Here is a 21,036-nt window from a genome sequence, read left to right on the forward strand (position 1 = left end):
ACGATTTCTTTCCTTACCAGAGAGAAGTTAAAAAGTAAACGAATATGGCCAGCAGTAACAGACCTCCCACAGCTCGTTCTGCTTCAAGAGCAGGAATAGGGCCGACCTCTTCATCAAGGCCTGCCTCTTCATCAAGGACTCCATCAGCAGGCAGAATAGGAACAGCGGTATGTTAGAACATGTTAAAAATCAATATAACATTAATTTTGATGTATTTAGGGGTTTTTTGTTGTTACTGGTTTTTTTTTTTTAAGTACCGTGATGAGTTAGGAGAACCTCTCTTTTATGAAGAATTTAAGATTTCAGTTTTGTATAAAGTTTTGCTAACATTGTCTGGGGGAGCTGGGGACTTGCAGCATCTGGAGTTCACCTGGGAGACCTAAATAGAATTAATGTTGCAGATAGATGGAACAATGAACAGCTGCTCAAAGGTAATCCCTTACCTTCTACAGCAGATGTTTGCCTGAAACTTTGCTTCCTTGAAGAGATGTAAATGCTAAAAGATTCCTACGGAAAGTGTATAGGGACTGAAATTTTTAACTGCTCTGGAAGTTTCTTAAGGATAATAAAGTAATCATTCAGACTTGGTAGATTTTTCATTTGTTTTTTTTATAGGTGCCTCCTAGTACAGCAAGACCTGGTTCTCATGGGGGTTCTTTGACTCCTGGAGGAGTCTTATCATCTCAGATTAAAGTTGCAGACCGTCCAGTGACTCAACAGGGATTAAGTGGAATAAAAACTGCAATGAAAGGTATTTTATACTGAAAATAGCCCTCAAGATGTCTGCAAACATTTTGAAAGAATATTTAGGTTTTTAAAGGAAAATTTTTCATCACTGTATAAATTGCAGAGTGAAGAGCAGTGATAAAAAAGAGCAGCAAAAAGAAAAAGAAAATTAAAGCATCCTTCTTTCTGTCATTACTCTTGGCAGCTGAAGAAGATAAGCATTTCTCTGTCACTGAGCTGTCTTTAAAAATAACTCAGAAGAGTAGAACAAGGTTGTTGTGTCTTCTTCCATCGTTACAGAATACTTAAAATACTCTATTAGGTAGTAACTATTCATATATTTGTATAAGTAATGTTATCTTCACAGCAGTCTAAAAATGCCTTCTTTTTTAATTACGTGATAACTTTAATAATAGTAAAAGACATTAGTTGTATTTTTTTTTAATATAAAATTTTGCAGATGGTTTTCTTAATTTACAGTTCATCTAAATTAGGGGTTTTTTTAACAAAATATCTGTGCTCTCTCTTTTATCAGGTCCTCAGAGACAGATAATGGATAAAACATACTACCTTGGGATGCTAAGGTACGTCTTAACAACACATTTAATGGTCTGTTCCCTTTCAGACACAGAATTGAAGCTTGACAGTAATGTGCAGTAACTGGTGTTCACATATAATGAACTTGATATATAATATATATTCATATAATGAATAAGTGCTGCTGTAAGAGTGAAGGTTATTTTGCGTATAGATATTCTGTAGGAAGAAAGGAAGTAGATTCCCTTGAGATTTTGTTGTTAGGCTTGCTAAGTTAAATGTTCTCTCAGAGCATTAGTAAGGGCAGGATCAGTGATTCTGAGCTTCCACCTCCAGTGTTTGTTAGCCTGATAGCTCCATTTTTAAGAAGTAACATCGTAAACTAAACATTTTTTATTGTACATTTCAGATGGTTTACTTGGATTATACATTCAGCTAGCAATGACAAAAGCAAGACCTTGTGCAGACTATTGCATGCAGGATTTTATCAGTTGCTCATTAATCCTAAATTAGTCCTAATTAGTCCATTAGTTACAAATTAGTCCTAAAAGTTGTCATTTTAAATATGGATGATACCCACACTCTGAAATTGCACTGTCATTTTTTTCTTTCCACATCTGTTTTGCTAGCAAAGACAAAAAGCTAATTAAAACACTTTTTTTCATACCAAAGTTTTTCAGCAACTACTTAGGACTTTATCTGATACAACCATTTTGCTTTTTTCCCCACTTCTTAAAAATGCTGAGTTGAAAGTGCAGTGTGAGGGATACCAATTGCAAATCTCCTAGAGTAAAATATATAAAATACAAAGCTGTGCTTTAATTGTATACCCAAATGTTAATGATTCTTTTTTCTTTCTTTTTTTTTTCAGAAATAAAACAAATGAACTTACAGCAGAAATTAACAAGCTTCAGGAAGAAGCAGAAATGTACAAGCAAGAGAAATCTGCCTATTTGTCCTATGAAAAACGGTGAGATGTATTGCAGCTAGTGCAGTGCTAACTTTCTAAGTCACAAGACTATTTTCAAGTATTGGGCAGGCTTCAGGGAATCAGTGAATAATTATTTTTTTCATTATTTTATTTTTACATATATAAATCTTAAAATTTGAACCATTTGAAATTTGACTTTTTGTTTCATATTTAGGGCAGAGGCTTTAGCTGGTGAAATCAAAGATTTGCAAGGTCAGCTAGCAGACTACAACATGGTATGCTGCTGTCAAATTTTGATACTGAATGCTATCATTTATTCTCTTGCTTGCTTTGTACTGCTTTTGCTTTATTCAGAATAAATTTTTTTATATTTCTATGTAAAAATGTACATTTTTATGGCTAATGCTGCCTTTATTCACTTATTGGAAGGAGATGGAAACAGAAGAAAAGTGTACTATACATTAGAAGACGCGTCTGCATATGGATTTAAGAAATTGGTGCTGTGCAGTATTTCCATACTTAGAACAGCAACATATAATGATTGTTTCTGAAAATGACATGTGATCTACTCAGATTCCCAAATTGTTTTTTCCATTCACAATAACCAAAATTTGCTGTGTTTTCATGAACTCTTTATCTGATTTTTTTAAAAAAAAAAAAAAAAAAAAAAGAAAAGGAAAGCAGTAACTGGTTGGAATTCTTTCTTGTTTCAGGTTGTGGATATACTTAACACCAGAACAGATATGGCAGAGGTGATCCGTGATTACAATATGGTAAGAATTAGGATATTTGCTATGCTTTAACAATGAAATGATGTGTTACTTTTTAGGTGCTTTGAATGTGTGACATATCAAAGAAAGCATAGCACTGACTTAAAATAGGCATTTTTTTCCCAGTTAAATTCTTATTATGTTGGCAACATATTAGCACTAAGACAATTGCCTGAAGTCTTGTGCTAATGCCCATGATATTTTTCTGTGATTTAAATTTGAGAGGGCTGTTATCCCAATGCAAATTATGAGTGTTATAATACCTTTTTTATTTTTTTATTTTTTGGGATGGCATAGAAAACAAGTCTTAAGAGAGACAAATTTAAGCAGACTGCACTCTCCTGTAAAACTACCTGGTGTTCTGGGCATTAAGTTCTCTTTTGTTTTCAGCATTTTAAATGTTTCAAGTGTGAAAAATAATAAATAGGTCTCTGACATAGCTACCACAAAATCAAAGAGTTTTGTTCTTCTTTTGCTTTCCTTACTTTCTAACAGATCTTCTGAGTGTTAAGCGTGAATGGCATTATACATATTTGATTTCTTATGATCAATTTGTCCACAAACAAAAGGATTCAGCTTCAGTAAAGGTTGTTTTGGTAACCTGAAAAATGGCCGAAATATTTCTTGGTCAAAACAACTTTTTTTTCCTTGCATTTGATTGAATAATAAAGATACAATGTCTGTGTCATAAAGAGGAGAATGCTTTTCATCCCATCTATGTAGTTTTAAAGAGTATATTACTCTTCATGTTTTAGGAGTAGATATCACAGAAATCGTAAGTGAATCCATTTCTCTGGAAGTATTTAAAGGATGTGTACAATTTGTATTTAGGGATGTGGTTTTATGGTGGACTTGTCAGTGCTGAGTTAGGGTTTGGACTTGATGATCTCTAGAGGTGTTTTCCAACCTGTATGATTCTATGATTGATTATAAACTTGATTATATTTTATTTTTATTTTTTTTTTAAGTTAAAGGTTAAGAATGACCAAGACGCTCAGGATATAGAAAAAATTTTCACAAGAAGACAATTGTAAGTACATTAAGTGTATGTTTTTCATCTTGGAATAACTCAATTTCTCATAACTCAGTTTGGGAAAGTTGACATGTTACCTGTTACCCTAACAGTGCAATACATATCACAAGTGTTAGCTGAACAATTTCAAGGTGATACATTAGTGCCAGATGGCAGCTCGATTTCCTAGTGTTAAACTCTGGTTACTCATCTGAAGATAATTACCATTACATCCAGGAACAGTTAGGTGGCAGTGGGGACTCCTGTCCTTTGGCAATCTGCCAAATCAAGTTTTGGAAGTTTTGTTGTGGAGTAGCAGAGTGAAGAAAGCAAGCAGGAGTGGGAACTAGACCTTCACCTAGCAAGTTAGTTGGGGCTGTGTAGAGGGAAAGATGAAGGTGGTGAGGTGCTTGCAATAAGAATTTGTAAGCCATGAAAATGGCTTGTGTATTGATAGTTAATTTAGGCACAAGAGAGGTGCAGGAGAAAACTGTATGAGCCTGCGTGTGCTTGTTCCTAGTGAAAGCAATCTCAGCAGTGAGATTTTATGTACCCATAAGCACTCCAAAGCAACCAGTTTACCAGTTAATAATGTCACATTGCATTAGAACTGTAGTTTTCAACAGCTTGCAAATGTGTCAGTTCCACCTTGAATGCATTTTTAAGTGTTAAGAAAATATGAAGAGAAAATACTTGGTTTAGTAGCAATGCATTAACGGTAATTTATCGTTTCACATACACATACACATTTTTGGGAATAGAGCAGTTGGTCTTTCTTGCTTTGCTAATTTGGGTAAAAAATATCCAAATGCTCCATTCTCTCTTTGTGTTACTTTTGCCCAATAGACTGCAGAACTGTTACAAAACTGATTTGGAGCAAGCCCCTAGTCTGTCTGTGGTCTGTTTCAATATTTTAGAGAAATTATTTTTTTCTTCTAGACCTCTTCACAATGAAATCATTAATGATTATGCCAGCTTCACCTGCTACTTTTTTCATGTTAAACAATATACAGTAAGCCCCCCAATATGAATAGCCAAATACATTATTATAAAAAGTGGATTATGAGTATTTTTTGCAGGTGTTGAAGTATTTTTTGTACCAGTAATGCATGCATATGACCCCATTTTTTAACTTAATGACTGATGCAGTAAAATCTTACTACGGATTTGGCAAGATGAGGGAGGTAGACTGCATAACTTCATTCTGTATTGTATGTAATAAAGCATACAATGGAAGCACAAGTGTACTATGTTTTTGAAATGTTAGTTCAGCATCTCTTGTTTAAGATACTAACACTCCTCATTTGCATATATGTCTATGTATTTATCCTCAATAAATCCATCTTCTTCATCTCCACATGCATGAGCTTTCTCAAATATTACAATGGGTTCTTCACTGCTTGTACCCAATACTGAAGAAGAGCTGATGTCAGCTGAGAACTCCTGTTCAAACCTTTCTGAGTCATTTTCTTCCAGACGACGGTGACGGTAGCTCATCAAGTAGTGATACCATGCCGGGCATTTTACAGCAGTAAAAATCAGGAGTGTCGTGCCTAGGACAAATCCTAGGACACCCGCTAGGAAGGTCCAACTTTTGCCAACAAGTGGTAGCCCTTTAAAAAAATGGGAAAAGAAGAGCAATCTTTATGAGGAATACTAGCAAGAACTCAAGTATATTTTTTTTTTCATAGTTAAATTGAGAACTCACAAAGTAAACATTGATGGGGGAATTACAGAGTGACTCCAGAACTTTAGTAGAATTTTGTTGCTGTGTTGTTATTGAGTCAGTAACATCACAGAGTCTAATAATGTATGTGAATCTCATATTTCCTAGCAGTATAAATCTGCCTTGCATATTTATAAAAAACAATTGTTTCAAAGCCTATTGCAAAGATAAAGCTCTGAGGACATATAAAAGATAAAAATAATAAATACATATAAAATATGGTGTTTTTTTCAAAAGTTAAATTCCAAGATTAGCCTTTGGAAAAAAAAAATCAGTATTTCTGGCTTCAAATCCTACTTCCTGGGCTTTACTTTTTATATGGTTTTAATGTCTGAACCTTGAAAATATCATGTCTTGTTTGGCATATTTTTTCAGTGTTTCTTTTATAATAAAAATTTCAGTAAACTGTAGCCAGTAGTCCTTATCTAGCAGCTGGTTTGGTGTGCTGGCCACTACCCTAAAATAAATTGTAAGGTGGTACAGCTAAAGGGAAGTGTCACAGTGGTAGCTTATAATTTGTGTGTAGATCTGTAGATAATTTTCCTGCTTTAGACAGAAGAAAGAAGTAAGGCATTTCAGGATGGAAGAGTTAACCAGCATGTAAGATTAACATTGAAAGGAGAAGAATGGTGAGGAGACTATCACTGAAATTTCCAGAGAGTGTACAATGGGCACCTTCACATGCTTTATACTGAACACAATCAGGAAAGGAGTAAAATCTCTAGGTTCATGCTGTCACATTTTAGGAAGACAACTGCACCTAGAAAGCAATTAGTTTTGGAAAAAAACTATTTTTTTTCAAGTTGCTTCCCTAGTTCTGTTAGGCAGAGATCTAGACAGTTACAGGCAATTTTAGGGCTTTGGAATTTCATCATAATTTTTTAGTATCATTGGAAAATTCTGGAGTTTATCTGTTTTGAACACTTACTTGGTAGACCTTAACAATCACAGTAATCTGTGTGACTGTCTTACCAGAACATGGAAATATGCTTGTTCTGTACCCCTGGCTTTTGTGAAAGAGCTAGAGTGTACTGGGAATGCAAAACAGTATAAAGTCATGAAGCAGCAGATCAAACAGCTCATAAGCAGTAAAGTGAAATATCCATGTGTTACCTGCACGAGTTCCATTGTTTCCAGTGATGTTCTTTGGAGTCTGAGCTGTTATTAAGGCACTACTTCTAAGATTAACAGCAGGAGTGGAAGTTTCAATGTTTTCTAAAGGAGTCTTTTCAGTTTTGCAGTCAGTTGCCATCTTGATTGAGATTTTTTCCTTGTTTGGAAATGTACATGTAGTGTTGCTTTCATTTTCTGTGAATGTGAGCAGTGAAAAGGCTATGAGATGCTGGTAATTTTTGGCAGTCTAATGAAAAAAAATCTCATGGATTTCTTTGTATTACTGCATAATATGGGTAAATTGACAGTGGATTTTATCCACATCAGACAGAAATGCACAGTGAAGTTATTTGATGTAAAAAAGATAAGAAATGCTGCTCTTACCAAAACTTACCTAATATCACACTGGAGGTGTTTAGCCATATCTGTAAGTCAAGGAGATCACAGGAGCAGATCCATGGGTTTCCAGCTAAAACAATTTTAACCAGTTTAAAAGATGATTTTATATGAAAATATTTCAGAAAATTATACTGTAGATTTAAAACTGTCAGGCTTTTGAGAGAAGTGAATATTTCTGAATCCAGCTGAGCAATCATGTTATAGGATAGATTCAACACTGAGAGTTGATTTAGTCCTGCAAATGCTGCTTTATGAACTGTGCTAATACAATTGTTGCTAATATCCAGAGTTATAAGATTTTTCAGGTTGTAGAAGCTGTTATTGTTCAGTACAGTAATGTTGTTTTCATTCAGATGAAGTTCAGTGAGGTTAATAAAACGTCCAAGAATCTCTTTGTCATGATCTTCTAAAGTGATTTTATTGTTTTTGAGGCTTAATTTAGTAACATTTTGAAAAAGGTAGAATGAGATATTAAAGAGGTCCTTTCCAGACTCCTCACAAGCAACCTGTTGAAAAGAGGATGACAACAATTAAATACTGTAGAGAAGTCTGCTAATGAAGGTGTCTCAGTGAGGACTGCTAAGGGCAAGAGAAAATGAACTTCTATTTTTTTAATGCTGTCACTTTGGAAGAAAAATTATGTTGATCTTCATTAAGTTTTATTTACATCTTTCTTAAATAACTCATGGGCTGGTGATACAGTGGAATGAATCCTCCTAGTGTCTGGAGACCTGATATTCCAGGCCACTTAGTGCTGAGCTCAGTGCTTAGATGCATGGGTCTTTATGTGATGGTCATCCAAAATGTAACTAGTTTTGGTTACAAACCAAATGCATACAATTTTGGAATTAATATTTGGAATTAATTATTTGTTGGGTAAAAAAATAATTAATTTCCTACATAATGTGGAAAGAAGGTGTCATGGAGGAAACTTATTCAGGGCTGCAAATAAATTCAAATATGCCTTCTAAAATGTATTCTTTTAAAAACATCTATGTTTACTCTTCATTTAAAATAACATCTTTAGAGCAGACCTTCAACAAAACATTTATTATATATATTTTTGCTATAGCACTTCATTTTTTTTTTCTGTGTTAAAGTTTAGCATAGCTACAGTTTTCTGATATGAGCCTTTGCTCTCAATACCTTGAAATATTTTTGTTTTCTGAAAAGAATACACTTATGTATATATGTAAAGAGGCATTGCTGTTGTCTGGAAGAAATTAAGATACAAAGTCATCTCAAATATGTTTAGTGTTATTCACCCATTTACAATGACTACCATCAGCTAATTGTCCATTACACAGAAAACCACTTCTTCTTGCATTTTTGTATTTCTTTCTTCAGGGCTTTCATGTTTATGAAACAATTTTTAAAATGCCTTCTGCTTCAGGTGTATGTTTCAAAAATACAGGTAGTTCAGATCAATGTAAAACTTACGATTTGTGAAGTAATGTTGCAGACAGCAGTGACTGGACTCAAAAACAGTGTTCCAGCCCAGATCACAAGCCAATAGTGTTTCATGTTTGGAGCCTAGTGAAAAAACAACACTTTTGACCAGTGTCTTCTGTAGTGGTAGTTTAAGAAATTAATAGATACAGTTATTTCAATGATAGTTTAAGAAATCTTTTTCTATATAAATACTTTGTAATGTGAAATTAAGTGAAAAAATAGGTGTTATCAGAATTAATGAATTCAGCTTTCACTTAATTGAGCCAAGTCTAAAATCCAGTGTGCAGACTGTATCAGCAAATAGAAAAGGGTTGGTTAGACAAATTAATAGAGAAAAGTATCATGAATATATAAAACAAATAGGTAGGGCTGTACTCATTAATGTCCCTGTTAAAGCAATTATGGGTACTGGAAGACTATGATTGGAGTAAAATGCAGAAAGTATTGATGCTTTCATGCTCTCCTTATACAGTTTCTCTTGTTGCTCTGGCAAAGGCAGATTAGTCTACTAGACAGTATTTTATTTGTCCAGTCAGATTTTTTTTATGTACTTCTGTAAGTTACTAAGGATTTTGTTGAATTTTTAATTAGAATGTCAATCTTTTAATCTCTTTTTTGTCCCTAATATAACCTATAATATGACATAAACCTCAACTTGTCTATTATGAAGGTATAGTTGTTGCTCTGATCTTTGGAACTTAGTAAACATTCAATCTCTAGTGATGGAGTTTTTGTACAGATTCAAGCCCAATTTTTTGGAAGTCAGGAAAGGTCCTACAAATGGTATTTTCTGGGGCATTAACATCTCTCAAAGAAAGGGTCTCTCAGTCATTGCCTTTGAGTCAGACACTATTTGCAGTATCTATTCATTTTGAGCAGAAATGTTGCACAATGTCTGTGAAATGTTAAGTTTGTCCCTGTTTATGCCACACTTGAATGTAAATGTTATATGAAAGGTAACAAACCTTTAAGTTTTCCAGTTTTTCTTAAGTGTCTGCAAAGATAGGGTGTTGAGTTGATTTTAGTATCTCCTTGCCAGATTTCTATCTTCCAAAGTAATAGAAACCCAAAAGGTAAAGTGTAAGATACTTGTTTAAAGTGAGCTGTACAGAGCATTCACTGAATTTAACAGAAAAAAATGGGGGGGATTACATGAGGAAGTTTAATTGCACAAACAAGGCTACATATAGGCGGCCTGTCAGATTTATGAAACCTCCACTGGTCCTTAAAATGAGTGCTGGGAGACCTTTGCTGATCCTAGTGAAATAAATGAGGTCATAGAACAAACTGGTCAAGTCTGCTTGATAACTTCTGTATTCTTGCATGTCAGAGGCTTGACCTCATTCACCTAACTGAATCAGCCTGGAAATTTCATAACTTCTTGGAAAGAAGAGGAAGATAAAGGCCACTTAGAGTGCTCTGATAGATGCATTGTGTATTTCTACTTCTGTCAGGAACTTATATTGAATACAAAAAGAGTTCATAAAGCTTTAGCCATTATCTGTGGCAGGGACAAACAGCGCTAGCAGCAGCAGCAGCCATTGTGGAATTATGTTCTGTATTAGGTTTTGCACTTGTCAGTGGTGATACTGGTTGCCTGCATATTTTTGTAGCCAGTTTGTGTATTGTTAGTGGAAGATATAATGCACTTTTAGAACTCCCTAAATGACCATTTTAACATCTGGATCTTACATTATTTGGACTTTAAAGATATAGCTTTTCAGATGTTCAGAAACAGAGCAGGTCTTAACTTGGTAATTTATAAATATAGATCAGTAGTAGTTTTCAGATTACAAGACAACAGCCATCTGTTTTTAATGTTTCTCTCCAAGTTAATAACAACCAAATTGAAAATTTAAGTTGTACATAGGTCTAAGTCCAAAACATAACTCCTAGCTCTTTATTTTCTGCTGATAACATAGGGATTTCTTACAAATGTGACTGCCTGTATTTTGTGTGTATAAGTCTATATAATCAGTAAGAGAACAGGAAAGCATCTGTAATTTTAGTTGAAGTTTAGCATTTTAGTAGAACCAGATTTTACAAGCTACTATTTAAACTAACTGCTTTGGAAAGAGACTTAGCCTGGCAATTCACTGGTAATACATTGCGAATACTTTGATATTTCCTTGTAATTAGAAGTGCTTTCTTAAAAATTTCCGTCTGAGTACTTTTAAAATTATATAATTTAAAAATAATGTAATGGTTTTTATTTTTCTGGGGAGGTAATTGAGTTTATATAATCATAAAATTATATAATCAGTCTGGTTTTCAGAGTTTGTTCCCCAGGTTTCTAATGGAGTAAAATTTACTTAACAACTCAGCATGTCCAAGGGCTGTACTAATTCCTGAAATTTTAGTGTACCTTGAGATGTGTTTGCTTCCAGTCTAGCAACAAAGTTACAGTAATAAATCTTTGTCTGCATTTTGAATTAGACATGCCAAATGTCTTACCTTTCTGTTGCTTCTTAGAGGTATCATGTGTACACATGTGTAGATTTTTCAGTGCACTGAGAAGAAATAACACGGTGAAACAGCACTTTGTTTTTCTTCAACCTTTGTACCTGATGAATAACCAAGCAGTGTAAAAAAAATAATAAACCTAGAAAATCCTTAGCAAAAGATTGACTAAGTTGAGCAAGTTCTTATAATCATCTTGGATTTAATTGGATCAGCAGCCAATAGGAAAGCCAGTAGGAAATATGCTGAAGTGTCAAGTTCCAGATCATAGAGGAAGCAGTGACTTTAAATGCCACAGGTGATTCACCTGTATGTTGAACTGTATGTAAGTATGTTGAATTATAATCAACTGAAAAATGTTGGGAGACAGAAAGTTTTGCATTTTTAATTTGATCATTCATCAAATGAAGAAAATGTCAGGATATTGGCATTCTGAAGTAAAGCTTTCTAGTAGCTAGTTAACTCTGTATTATGCTTGTGTTTCGGAAACATCATCGTCAGAGGAACTGCAAGGTGATACATAAAGTTCTTTATTTGCAAAGAATTACATGCACTGTAAGGATGTCTGTAAAAAGGGCTGTATTTCAGGAAGGAGTTCTAAAAACAAATCATACTTGCTCTGGAGTAAATGTCTATGTACGGGCTGAAAAAAATGGATTATATACAAGCACTTTGTCCTATAAATTTTTACTTGCATTAGTGCTCATTCTGTCCAGTGCATACCACCAAACTACAGAACAGTTCATCTCCTTTCCATCTCCATTCCTCTCCAATATGTGGCTGTAGAAATTGTCTTACTTCACTATGTCTTTGCTGTTATTGGCACTTTTGCTTTGCATAATATCTCAAAACATACTACAATTTTCCAAGCCTCATCCCTGATTCGGCTTCATCCATAGTGTTCAAATTACCTGTGGTAATGAATTGTGTTTCTGTGACAGCCATTGCTGATTATTTTAATGCCTTTTGAAAAATCTCTAAGTTGCAGCCTCCCCTCAGATGTCTCCCCTCAGGAGTCTGACAGAGAAGATGCATCATAGTCAATCAGACATTTCTAGTCTCAAGGACATATTTGAACATCCTGAAGGATTTAACTAGGAGTCAATATCATGTCAGAAAAGAAGAATTGCCTCATGTAAAGAGTCTACTCTACAGTGTGTCCACACACACTTTAAATAGAGGGAGCAGGAAAAGTGGGTTTCTTTCTGTGTCCTGCCTTGCACACTTTAAATCTCAGTCATAAATGAGAGAAATCCCATCGAGCTTGGAGACACCACTGTCCTCAAGAGTGGCATTGCTATACATGTAGCAAACTGTATTCACACTCTTTTGAAGGTTCCAGTGATCTCCAGGAAAGGCACCATGTTTGTATTTAAATACAAGCTCCTTCTAAGTCGTGCTGCATTGTCTCCAGGAAAATTACATCTAGAGTGGAGATTTTTACTGAAAATCAGCACCCTTAGCATTTTGTTGAATTTTTTGCTGCCCTTTTCTCTATTTTCTTTCTTCCAAGTCCACAGATGGGCTTAATTTGAGAGAAACTGTCACTGCTGAGACCTTGCAACAGCTTTCATTGGCCCACATTGAGGCATGAGGATTATTCAATAAAAGATGTAACATGAAAGCTCCCTGACACAGAGCTCCTAGCTCTATGCCTTTCAGAAGGTCTTGGATCAAACTACTCCTTGTAGCTTAAAAAATGGCTTATTTCCACTGCCACATGTAACTGTAATATAATTAGCCATTTATAAACTAGTATGCTTTCAGTGAGGGCCTCATATTTGGACTGGGTCTGAATAAATTTGTTTTAGTCTCAAGAGGGAATTAAATTCAATGTCACATTACAACCATCCAAATTTGCCATATTAAGTGGGAGATCATCGCTTCAATTTTTTTTATCATCATCAGGTCCAATGCACTTTTGTGGCTGACAGAGTCAAAACCTGACAGAGTTTCTACATAATATTCTCAGTTTCCTGGAGATTATAGATCTTTCTTGGAAGCTAGTTGGAAGTGGTTATGCTTTTGAAACTCTTTTGAGAATTTCTTGTAAGGGATCAAAACTGTGGGGAAAGGCTGAGGGAGATGGCATTGTTTAATGTCCAAAACAGAAGGCTTAGTGGGTATTTTGTCTAAGTAAATACCTGATGGACAGAAGTTAAGAAAATAGAGCTGCTCTTAGTGATGCCTAAGGGCAGGACAAAAGAGAATGACCACGTGTTGGAGAACAGGAAAGTACATTTAAATATTAAGAAAAACTTTCATGTTTGTAAGAGTGAAGAAATATCAAAGCATTGCCTAAACAAGTTGTGGTGTATCCATCCTTCACGATACTGAAAACCTGAAAAAGACATAGACAGCCTGCTGTTTTGAAGAGACTGTGCTTCAAGTAGTGCACAGGTTGGAACAGACAACCTTCAGAAGTCCATTCCAATGTCAACTCTACAATATTTTCATTATTGTCTTACCCTGAAATTATCATTATGCAGTTCAACTGTTTTGCATCATCTCTTAAACTTGAGGGCATTCTTGACTGCAGTCTTTGATCCAGTCATGTCAGTTATACAATTTACAACTTGTCCTGTTACAACTCAGGAAGAGTTAATGAAAAGGAGAAGGAAAAAAATCCTGAAGGAAGGTATTCAGCTGATTTAGACATTCTTAACGGGAGAAATCACTCTGGAAACAAGCAAACCATTTAAGCAATTTTTCATGATCAGTGAAGGGAATGAAGGTATACTCTTCAGGGTCGCAGGAGTGTGTGTTTTTTTAAAATTTCCTCTTAGTATGTTCTCAAATTGACTCTAGCTTTCAGGAATTTCATGGTAATTACTAGACTTACCATAAAACAGTGAGAACAGTTCTTTATGTGTCCTTTAAATCTTTTAAGACAGTTGCTTATAGCTCACTATAGCTGGAATGGTAAAGCTTTTATATTTGCAAACTATCAATTTCCTAATAAAATTAAAGTCCTGGATGAAGAATGTAAAAAACGCCTAATTTCTTTGCTACTGCTTATTTAAAAAACTACGCTGCTCAGACCTCTGGAGCCACCCTCCATTCTTGAGTAATCAACAATTTTTTGTGAAGAGTAATCTCTTCATCATCGTCTCCTGCTGCCGCCAGGTCCTGTTATCTGTATAATTTATTTTCTTAGTGTGTATTCACAAATTGCATACCAGCTTCCTCATTTGAAACTGCCTGTTTTTACTCCAGAAATTCACTGATTGAGAGGGAGTACTATACTTTTGCCAGTGTTGAGACTAATGCAGATTGACAGTGTAGGAGTGTTGGAAAATACCATGCAAGTATTATAAAGGAAGATAATTCTTCATCTTCTCTACATTTTTTGAATGTTTGTATAGCTAATTCAGCTCCTCCAAGATGATATACAAGTTGGTAACTACTTTTTAAAGAGTCTAGGCTTGTTGTGTTACACTGAGCACTTCAGTGAAGCTGAAGGAATACTGGAGTTTGAAATGAGTGCTTACAATAAACACTAACTAGTGAAACTTAAAAAACCCATATTTTTACAGCTTGGAACAGAGAATTAAAGATGTAGAAGAGAATATCGAACATGAAAAGGTTGCAGCAGATGACATAATGAAAGACATGTCGCAGGAAAATCAAGCTAAATATATGGAGCTAAAAGCTGCTAATGAAAAACTCTCCCAGGTTGGTTTGTTTCATTATACTTACCTAAAATATTTCTTAAACTGGCTTCATGGGGTTTAGATAAAATTTAAGTACTAAAGAGCTCAACAGCAGAGTAATACAACAAAAAAAGCTTGCTGTTATCTTTATCACTTGTCGAAGTTCCTGAAAACAGAGTTATTGACTAAGAACAAATACTTTGTCTTTTTGTATTTCATATTTCAAGAAGAAATAATGTTTACAATTTTCTGTTTTAATTTAGGGTTTGACATGCAATTTTTAAAAGCTACTGCAATATTTAGATGTTTCATCATGTGTAAAAAGCAAGCAAAAAGGAAAAAGAACCCCAGCAATTTTTGTAGTTCACTTGAATAGAAAGTTTTCTTGTGGTGTAAAAAAGTGAATCTCTAGCTTTTTTATTATTATTATTGTTATTACTGTGTGTCTGAATGTATCAGGAAAAAATGGACTGGGCTTTATAAAATGTTTGTTCCTTCACTAATCCTAATGTTAGCAACAGGAGTAACATTTCTAGGCTCTCTGGGACGATCTAGTTCAAGCCATACAGTCTTAAAAGTTTCTCTGTATAGTCTGTACAGAGATGAGTTCAGTATTTCTCATCTGTCTTAGAATGAGCTGAATCAGTAGTCGGGGCTTACTTGTCTCTTTTTGGACTATGAAGAAACTGTCATGGCTGCTTCAGATTTTAAAACTTGACTCTAAACTTCTGAAGTACAGATAATAAGTTCCATCCGTGGTATTGATTTTAAGAAGAAAGCAGTAGAAAAAGAGACAACAATTTTTTGGTAGTAGCCCAACTGCAAATAACAATGATTATGGTAATGGAAAAGTTGTGTGCTGAAAGCAAGTGTCTGCTACATCTGAGTTATGTGAAGGAGCTGGACAGAGTCTTGTCTTTCAGATTTTTTAGGAGCAGCAAAGGGATGGTTAACAGCATTCAATACAGACTGAGGTTTAGAACAAAAAATTAGGTAACGAGGTAGTAACTTTTATCTGAATTTTGCATTTTGCTTCCTCTTTAGGAGTTGGTTGTTCAACAGCAGGAATTGGATGCACTAAATGTAAAGGAAGAGAGTCTAAGAGCTGTATGTATAACAAGTGGTCTCTGTACTCACTTCTGTATTCACTCTGTATTCACTCTACTCTATTCGCTTCCTTGAATAGTAGTGTAAAGAATAATACAGTAGATAAAATACCTATATATTCTTTCCCTTTAGTTTTCAGATATTGTAGGATCATGCTCTAGTATGGGAAGGCAGATCTGCCTCTTTGGTTTCCACTAATAAATTCAAATCAATTTTCGGTAAAAATGCCTTATGAGGAGAATTTTTTCATACTGGGTCTTTCATGAACAAAAAGATCTATGAGCTGAAGCATACAGTCAGAAAGTATAATTTTCAAGTACCACTAGATATTTTTCAGTCCTTTTGAATGTTGTATATAGTTTGAAATCCTATAGAAACTGTGAAGTAATAATTCTCCTCAGAAAATTGGCCCAAGGAAGAACTTGTAGATCAAAAAGTAACCAATAGGGATTTCTAGACATTCTAGAAAATGTAGTATTGACAATGTGTATTATAAATTTTGCTTTTTATAAAGTACTTTATAAAGTGCCTTTTACAGTCTCTGTGCTTTCTGTAAGGAATAAGCTTCACTTGCAATGTGTAGGTAATTTTTGCTTAACTAAAGCATGATTGCCCCAATGCTATCTTCCCATCTGAAAATACCTAGTAGGCGTTTGCTTTTCCCAACAGGAAATAGCACACTCTGGGGTGAGACACAGAGCTGTGCAGATGTATGAAAAGCTCCATGAACTCAATGAACGTCGAGATCAAATGATTGCTGAGGAAAAGAGCATGGAATCTCCAGAGGAGGAAAGAGAGAGATTACTAAAGCAGGCAAGAATAGAAAATGTTGTTATGTAAAAGATTCTCCAAGTTAGTATTATTAGGGGTGATAATACTTGAAAATACTTTTTTGACCTTTGCCTTTATTTGTGCTCTAGGCAGTGCAAATAATCTGACATTAAAAATAGTTAATGAATTGGGAGGTTGGGATATTCCAGGTTCAGCCAAAACCTAGAAACCTGTTGTAGTGGGTTCAGAGGAGGACTGTGAAGATAATTCCGGGGCTGGAGCACCTCTTCTGTGAAGGCAGGATGAGTCAGTTGGAGCTGTTCGTCCTGGAGAAGAGAAAGCTCTGGAGAGACCCTATAGCAAAGTCCAGTACCTAAAGAGGGTTTATAAAAAAGAGGGTGAGTGACTTTTTTACACAGGTAGAAAATGATAGGATGGGGAAAATTGTTTTAAACTAAAATACAGGAGATCTAGACTAGATGTTAGGAAGAAATTCTTTATTGTGAGGATGGTGAGGCACTGGAACACGTGGATGCCCCATCACTGGAAGTGTTCAAGGCCAGGTTGGATGGGGGCCCTGAGCAACCTGATCAAGTGGTATCCCTGCCCATAGTGTAGGGATGGGGAGTAGGGGGACAGGTGAATTAGAAACAGATAATCTTTAAAGCCCCTTCTAACCCAAACCATTCTATTACTTTAAGAAAACAAAATTTGCACAGTGAGGTTTTCAGCTGGTTCACTTGCTCCTATTCACGCAACTTGTTGGTTGGGAAAGCTGATCCAGCTGAACAGCTTTTGTAACCTAACTCCAGAAAGTATCCTTGTGGGGTACTGAACAGGTGTACTAGTCCAGGAGTAATTGGATCAGTTTACAATGGCCTACACTGTAAATAGCCATTTATACTTTTAATTAACTAGACAATAGAGATTACTGGTTTGACTGATCAATGGTAAGTAAGCGTATGTGATTTTTTAAGGGTTGATTTTTAAACATTTGGAAAATATAACACTTAAATCATATAATTTCTTTTTGGACTATGTCACACATTTGTAATTTCAAATGTTAAGTTTCTGTTCTCTTTATTTTGAACTCAGATTTTTTAAAAAAAATTTCCATTTTTCATTTGTAGATTTAATTTCTGATGTTCAAATTGTTGAACTTTTTTATAGGTTAAAGATGATAGTCAAAAAATTGCAAGCATGGAAAGACAGTGAGTAACCCCATTATACTGTTGCCATAAATTGCATGCATGCCCTAAAGATACATAGTTGTGTTCCTTCACGAAGTCTGTTTCTGCAGACTTTGTAGAACATCACCACATCTTCAAACCTGTACTGGGCTTAACCTTCCACAGAGTATAGAATATGTTCTTCTCTTTCGGGTGAACAAGCTTTATAGTGATGAGACATTTAGATCTGCATAATAAGGTATTTCCATCCCTTATGGACAGATAAGGGATAGAAGAATATAAATATTGAGAATGTATATTATTATTGAGAGTATAAATATCTCAATATTTATATTGAGAATATGAATTGGTGAGAGCACTGACTTGTTTAAGGCTGAGCAAGACATTGATTTGCAAGAGCTGTTCCTCTGGGATAGCTATGAGATGGAACTTTCATTACACTGCAATCACATTTGTAAGTTTGTTTATGTGTTCTTAAAACCTAAGAGTTACAAAATTTCAAGTCTGAAGAGTAGAAGGGCATTGCTTTTGATTCTTGGTTAATGGGCCTTTCCAAAGACTGGCCAGAAAGTCAAGTAAATTTTATGATAAATAGTAATATATTGAGGGGTAGATAAAAGAATACAATACTTTCTGGTTTTGAGCTTTTTGATTTCTCTTTCTTGAAAGAAAAATTGAAGTAATTCATAAAATCTCCTAGAAACAATTTTAATTTTTTTAAAGCAATATTCACAACTATAATTATTGGTTAATTTTTAATGCATTTTAATTGGATGGTAAGTTGCTTATCAGAATTTTTTAATAGATAACAACAGAGAATTATATTTGAGATTTTACACAGAAATGTGTTAAAGGTAGTTTCGTTTCAGACTTTGACTGATTATGTAGCAGAGAGTTTTATTTGGAAATTTCTTAGTGGATTTTACTGAAAACACTTTAAGGAATAGTTGTTGAAGTTTAACAATTATGTTGTACCTCTCCAAAGCTGAATAGCAGCCAGCAGAGGGCCTAGTTGAGTAAGTTGAGAATGATGTTTACTGATTTTACTGATACATAGTTTACTAATGACTTAACAAAAATTGGTGTTTAATACAAAGGAGCTACAGTACTTCTACTTAATAAACAGAGAACTAAAGTGACAGATGATTTACATACACCTTTTATTGTAAAAATAATCATCCTGGTATTCTTTCAGTTTTGGTAAATTTATGTATTTTTTTTTTATTCTTCTCTCTGTGGTTTTGTCTAAAATAAAGCAAGTAATTTACAACACAGTTTTAACCTTGACTTTAATTATCTGTTTCTTAGGTTGTCAGAAGTAAAAGAGAAAACAGATTATTTTAAAAAGGTCATTCAAAGAATTGATACGGATCTGGAAAACCAACGAGGTAATATGATTGGAGTTATAGCAGAGTATGCAGAGCTGCTTCTGTTTGTTCTATAGAAAACTGTTACACCTGTGAGTTGCTTGGAACTTTCAGGCTTATGCAAACATCCAGTGCTTATAAGCATGAGAAGTTCTGTGCCTACAGGTACAGCCTTTGCTTTTCAGACATAGTAAATGGGTCATATTCACTTCAGTGATACATTCAACAAGTTCGTATTGAAAATTACCGTATAAAATGATAGGACAGCTGTCTGGTTTTCCATCCAGTTTTATTTTTAATATTGTTTGAGGAATAGATGTGTATCTTAGTGGAAGCACTACAGAACAAGCTTATATTTAGAAATGCTTTCATTAATTTTAACTTTTATATGATCTGTTGTACTGTCAGTGAATGTGGAATTGAGAATATTTAACAGCAATGTGTAAAGCAGACTGCATTCAGTATTATTTTTATCTGTCTTTGAAACTTCTTGGGTTAATCTTTGCAGGAAGAGTTTGTAAGTATTTGCAGTATTTTTACAGTAAAAATTGCAGTATATAATTTGCAGTATTGCCTTAGCTTATATTGAACTCCAGCAAATACATGCTGCTAGTGCTTAGGCTAGGTTAGTTTGGAATTTGTCCTAGCACTGGAAGTTACAGTTCTGGAAGAAGTAACTTTAGTTTGAGCACGGGCCCTTAATAGCTGTGAAAGGTTCTCCATAAAATGAAGATTCATGCAATGGAAAACCTTCTTTTGATGATAAGAAATCTTGTTCAGATAGGAATTACATAAATACACGCTTGCATTATGAAAGTCTTTACAGCAGGTTATTTAAGGAATTGATATTCTTCTTACTTTATGCCTTTTTTTGTGCAGTTAGTGTAAAATCTAGCTGTAAGTTTCTTCCAGGTGAATAAGTATCTAAATATCTCCATCTAAAATGTTTCAGACATCTGTTTATCATCTTTTGCATAGCAAAGTATTTAATATCTCTACAGTATTTCTTCTTTTTTTGTGAATAATTTATTAAGACTGCTTTATTAGCTTTTGTGTTTCCAGATAATACCATTGCAAACTTTATTGTTCTTTAATTTTTCCTTTTTTATTTGGCTTGCAATCATTTTTTATTTTAATTTTGGAGAAATGCAGAAGGTAAGAAGCAAGTTGCTTTTCACTTTTTATAGTTCAGTGTACACACACAATCATTCATTGCTGAACTGGGTTTTTCACTGTTTTAGGAAAATAGGTCTTTTGAAGAAGAGAGTTTGAGGAATATGTAGGAGAAAGCACGTGCTCTCTGTCAGCATATCAGAAGCAGTCAGAATATTCAGAATCAAGTTACTTTGTGTTATAATGCAGAAGGAATTATACCTCTCTGTGTAACACAAAGGGAATAAAGGTATTCATATAGAATAGCTTTAAGACACAGAAATGTAAATTCCCAATGCTGCCTTCTCTAGTGAATGGAGAGAGAATCACAGATGGCCGTTCATACTTCTGCTCTAAATCAGCATCTTGGTGTGTCCCTGAAATTTCTGTGCTCTCTCCATCACCAGTGACTTTACCTCTGGATCAGTATTTAAACATCATTACATAGCATTCCCCAAATTCAGCTCTGAAGTTTTTTATATAAATATCAGGTGAAATAGGCAGTAAAAAAAAATAAACAAAGGATTTTATAATATTTTAGGATAAATATTTCTGTGTTAGAAATATTTCTGAGCAGGAAAAAGACTAAACAGACCATGTTGAAATAACTATTTTTAGGTTTTGCCTGAAAAAATATAAATAAGTAAATAATTCACCCACTTATTACTTT

The 21,036-nt window shown here is 34.5% G+C and overlaps 2 protein-coding genes across 7 annotated transcripts in view; one reads left to right on the plus strand and one right to left on the minus strand.

Annotated features, from left to right (window-relative positions):
• Positions 1-21,036, plus strand: part of IFT74 (intraflagellar transport 74) — a 36,886-nt gene that overhangs the window by 829 nt on the left and 15,021 nt on the right. For all 4 annotated transcript variants that reach the window (XM_086869197.1, XM_023944443.2, XM_086869199.1 and 1 more), the window contains exons 2-13: positions 21-167; positions 616-751; positions 1,262-1,310; positions 2,135-2,233; positions 2,409-2,469; positions 2,908-2,967; positions 3,933-3,994; positions 14,663-14,801; positions 15,824-15,886; positions 16,556-16,699; positions 17,828-17,868; positions 19,156-19,235. In XM_086869197.1, coding sequence (XP_086725323.1) covers positions 45-167; positions 616-751; positions 1,262-1,310; positions 2,135-2,233; positions 2,409-2,469; positions 2,908-2,967; positions 3,933-3,994; positions 14,663-14,801; positions 15,824-15,886; positions 16,556-16,699; positions 17,828-17,868; positions 19,156-19,235 — 1,057 coding nt within the window. In that variant the 5' untranslated portion in view covers positions 21-44. The remainder of the gene's footprint in view (positions 1-20; positions 168-615; positions 752-1,261; positions 1,311-2,134; positions 2,234-2,408; positions 2,470-2,907; positions 2,968-3,932; positions 3,995-14,662; positions 14,802-15,823; positions 15,887-16,555; positions 16,700-17,827; positions 17,869-19,155; positions 19,236-21,036) is intronic.
• Positions 5,184-11,243, minus strand: LRRC19 (leucine rich repeat containing 19). 3 transcript variants are annotated; one of them, XM_023944444.2, is made up of 5 exons: positions 11,121-11,225; positions 8,655-8,747; positions 7,210-7,720; positions 6,816-7,010; positions 5,184-5,589 (listed from the first exon to the last, which is right to left on the minus strand). In XM_023944444.2, exons 1-5 carry the CDS (start codon positions 11,145-11,147, stop codon positions 5,267-5,269), a joined length of 1,149 nt encoding a protein of 382 aa, XP_023800212.1. In that variant the 5' UTR covers positions 11,148-11,225; the 3' UTR covers positions 5,184-5,266. The 3 variants fall into 3 exon arrangements, with proteins under 3 accessions (XP_023800212.1, XP_086725328.1, XP_023800213.1); XM_086869202.1 differs by lacking the exon at positions 8,655-8,747 and having other exon boundaries at positions 7,210-7,284; positions 11,121-11,243; XM_023944445.2 differs by lacking the exon at positions 8,655-8,747.

The sequence above is a fragment of the Cyanistes caeruleus genome, chromosome Z (genome assembly GCF_971803275.1).
Source record: "Cyanistes caeruleus chromosome Z, bCyaCae1.hap1.1, whole genome shotgun sequence".
Classification (NCBI taxonomy): domain Eukaryota; kingdom Metazoa; phylum Chordata; class Aves; order Passeriformes; family Paridae; genus Cyanistes; species Cyanistes caeruleus.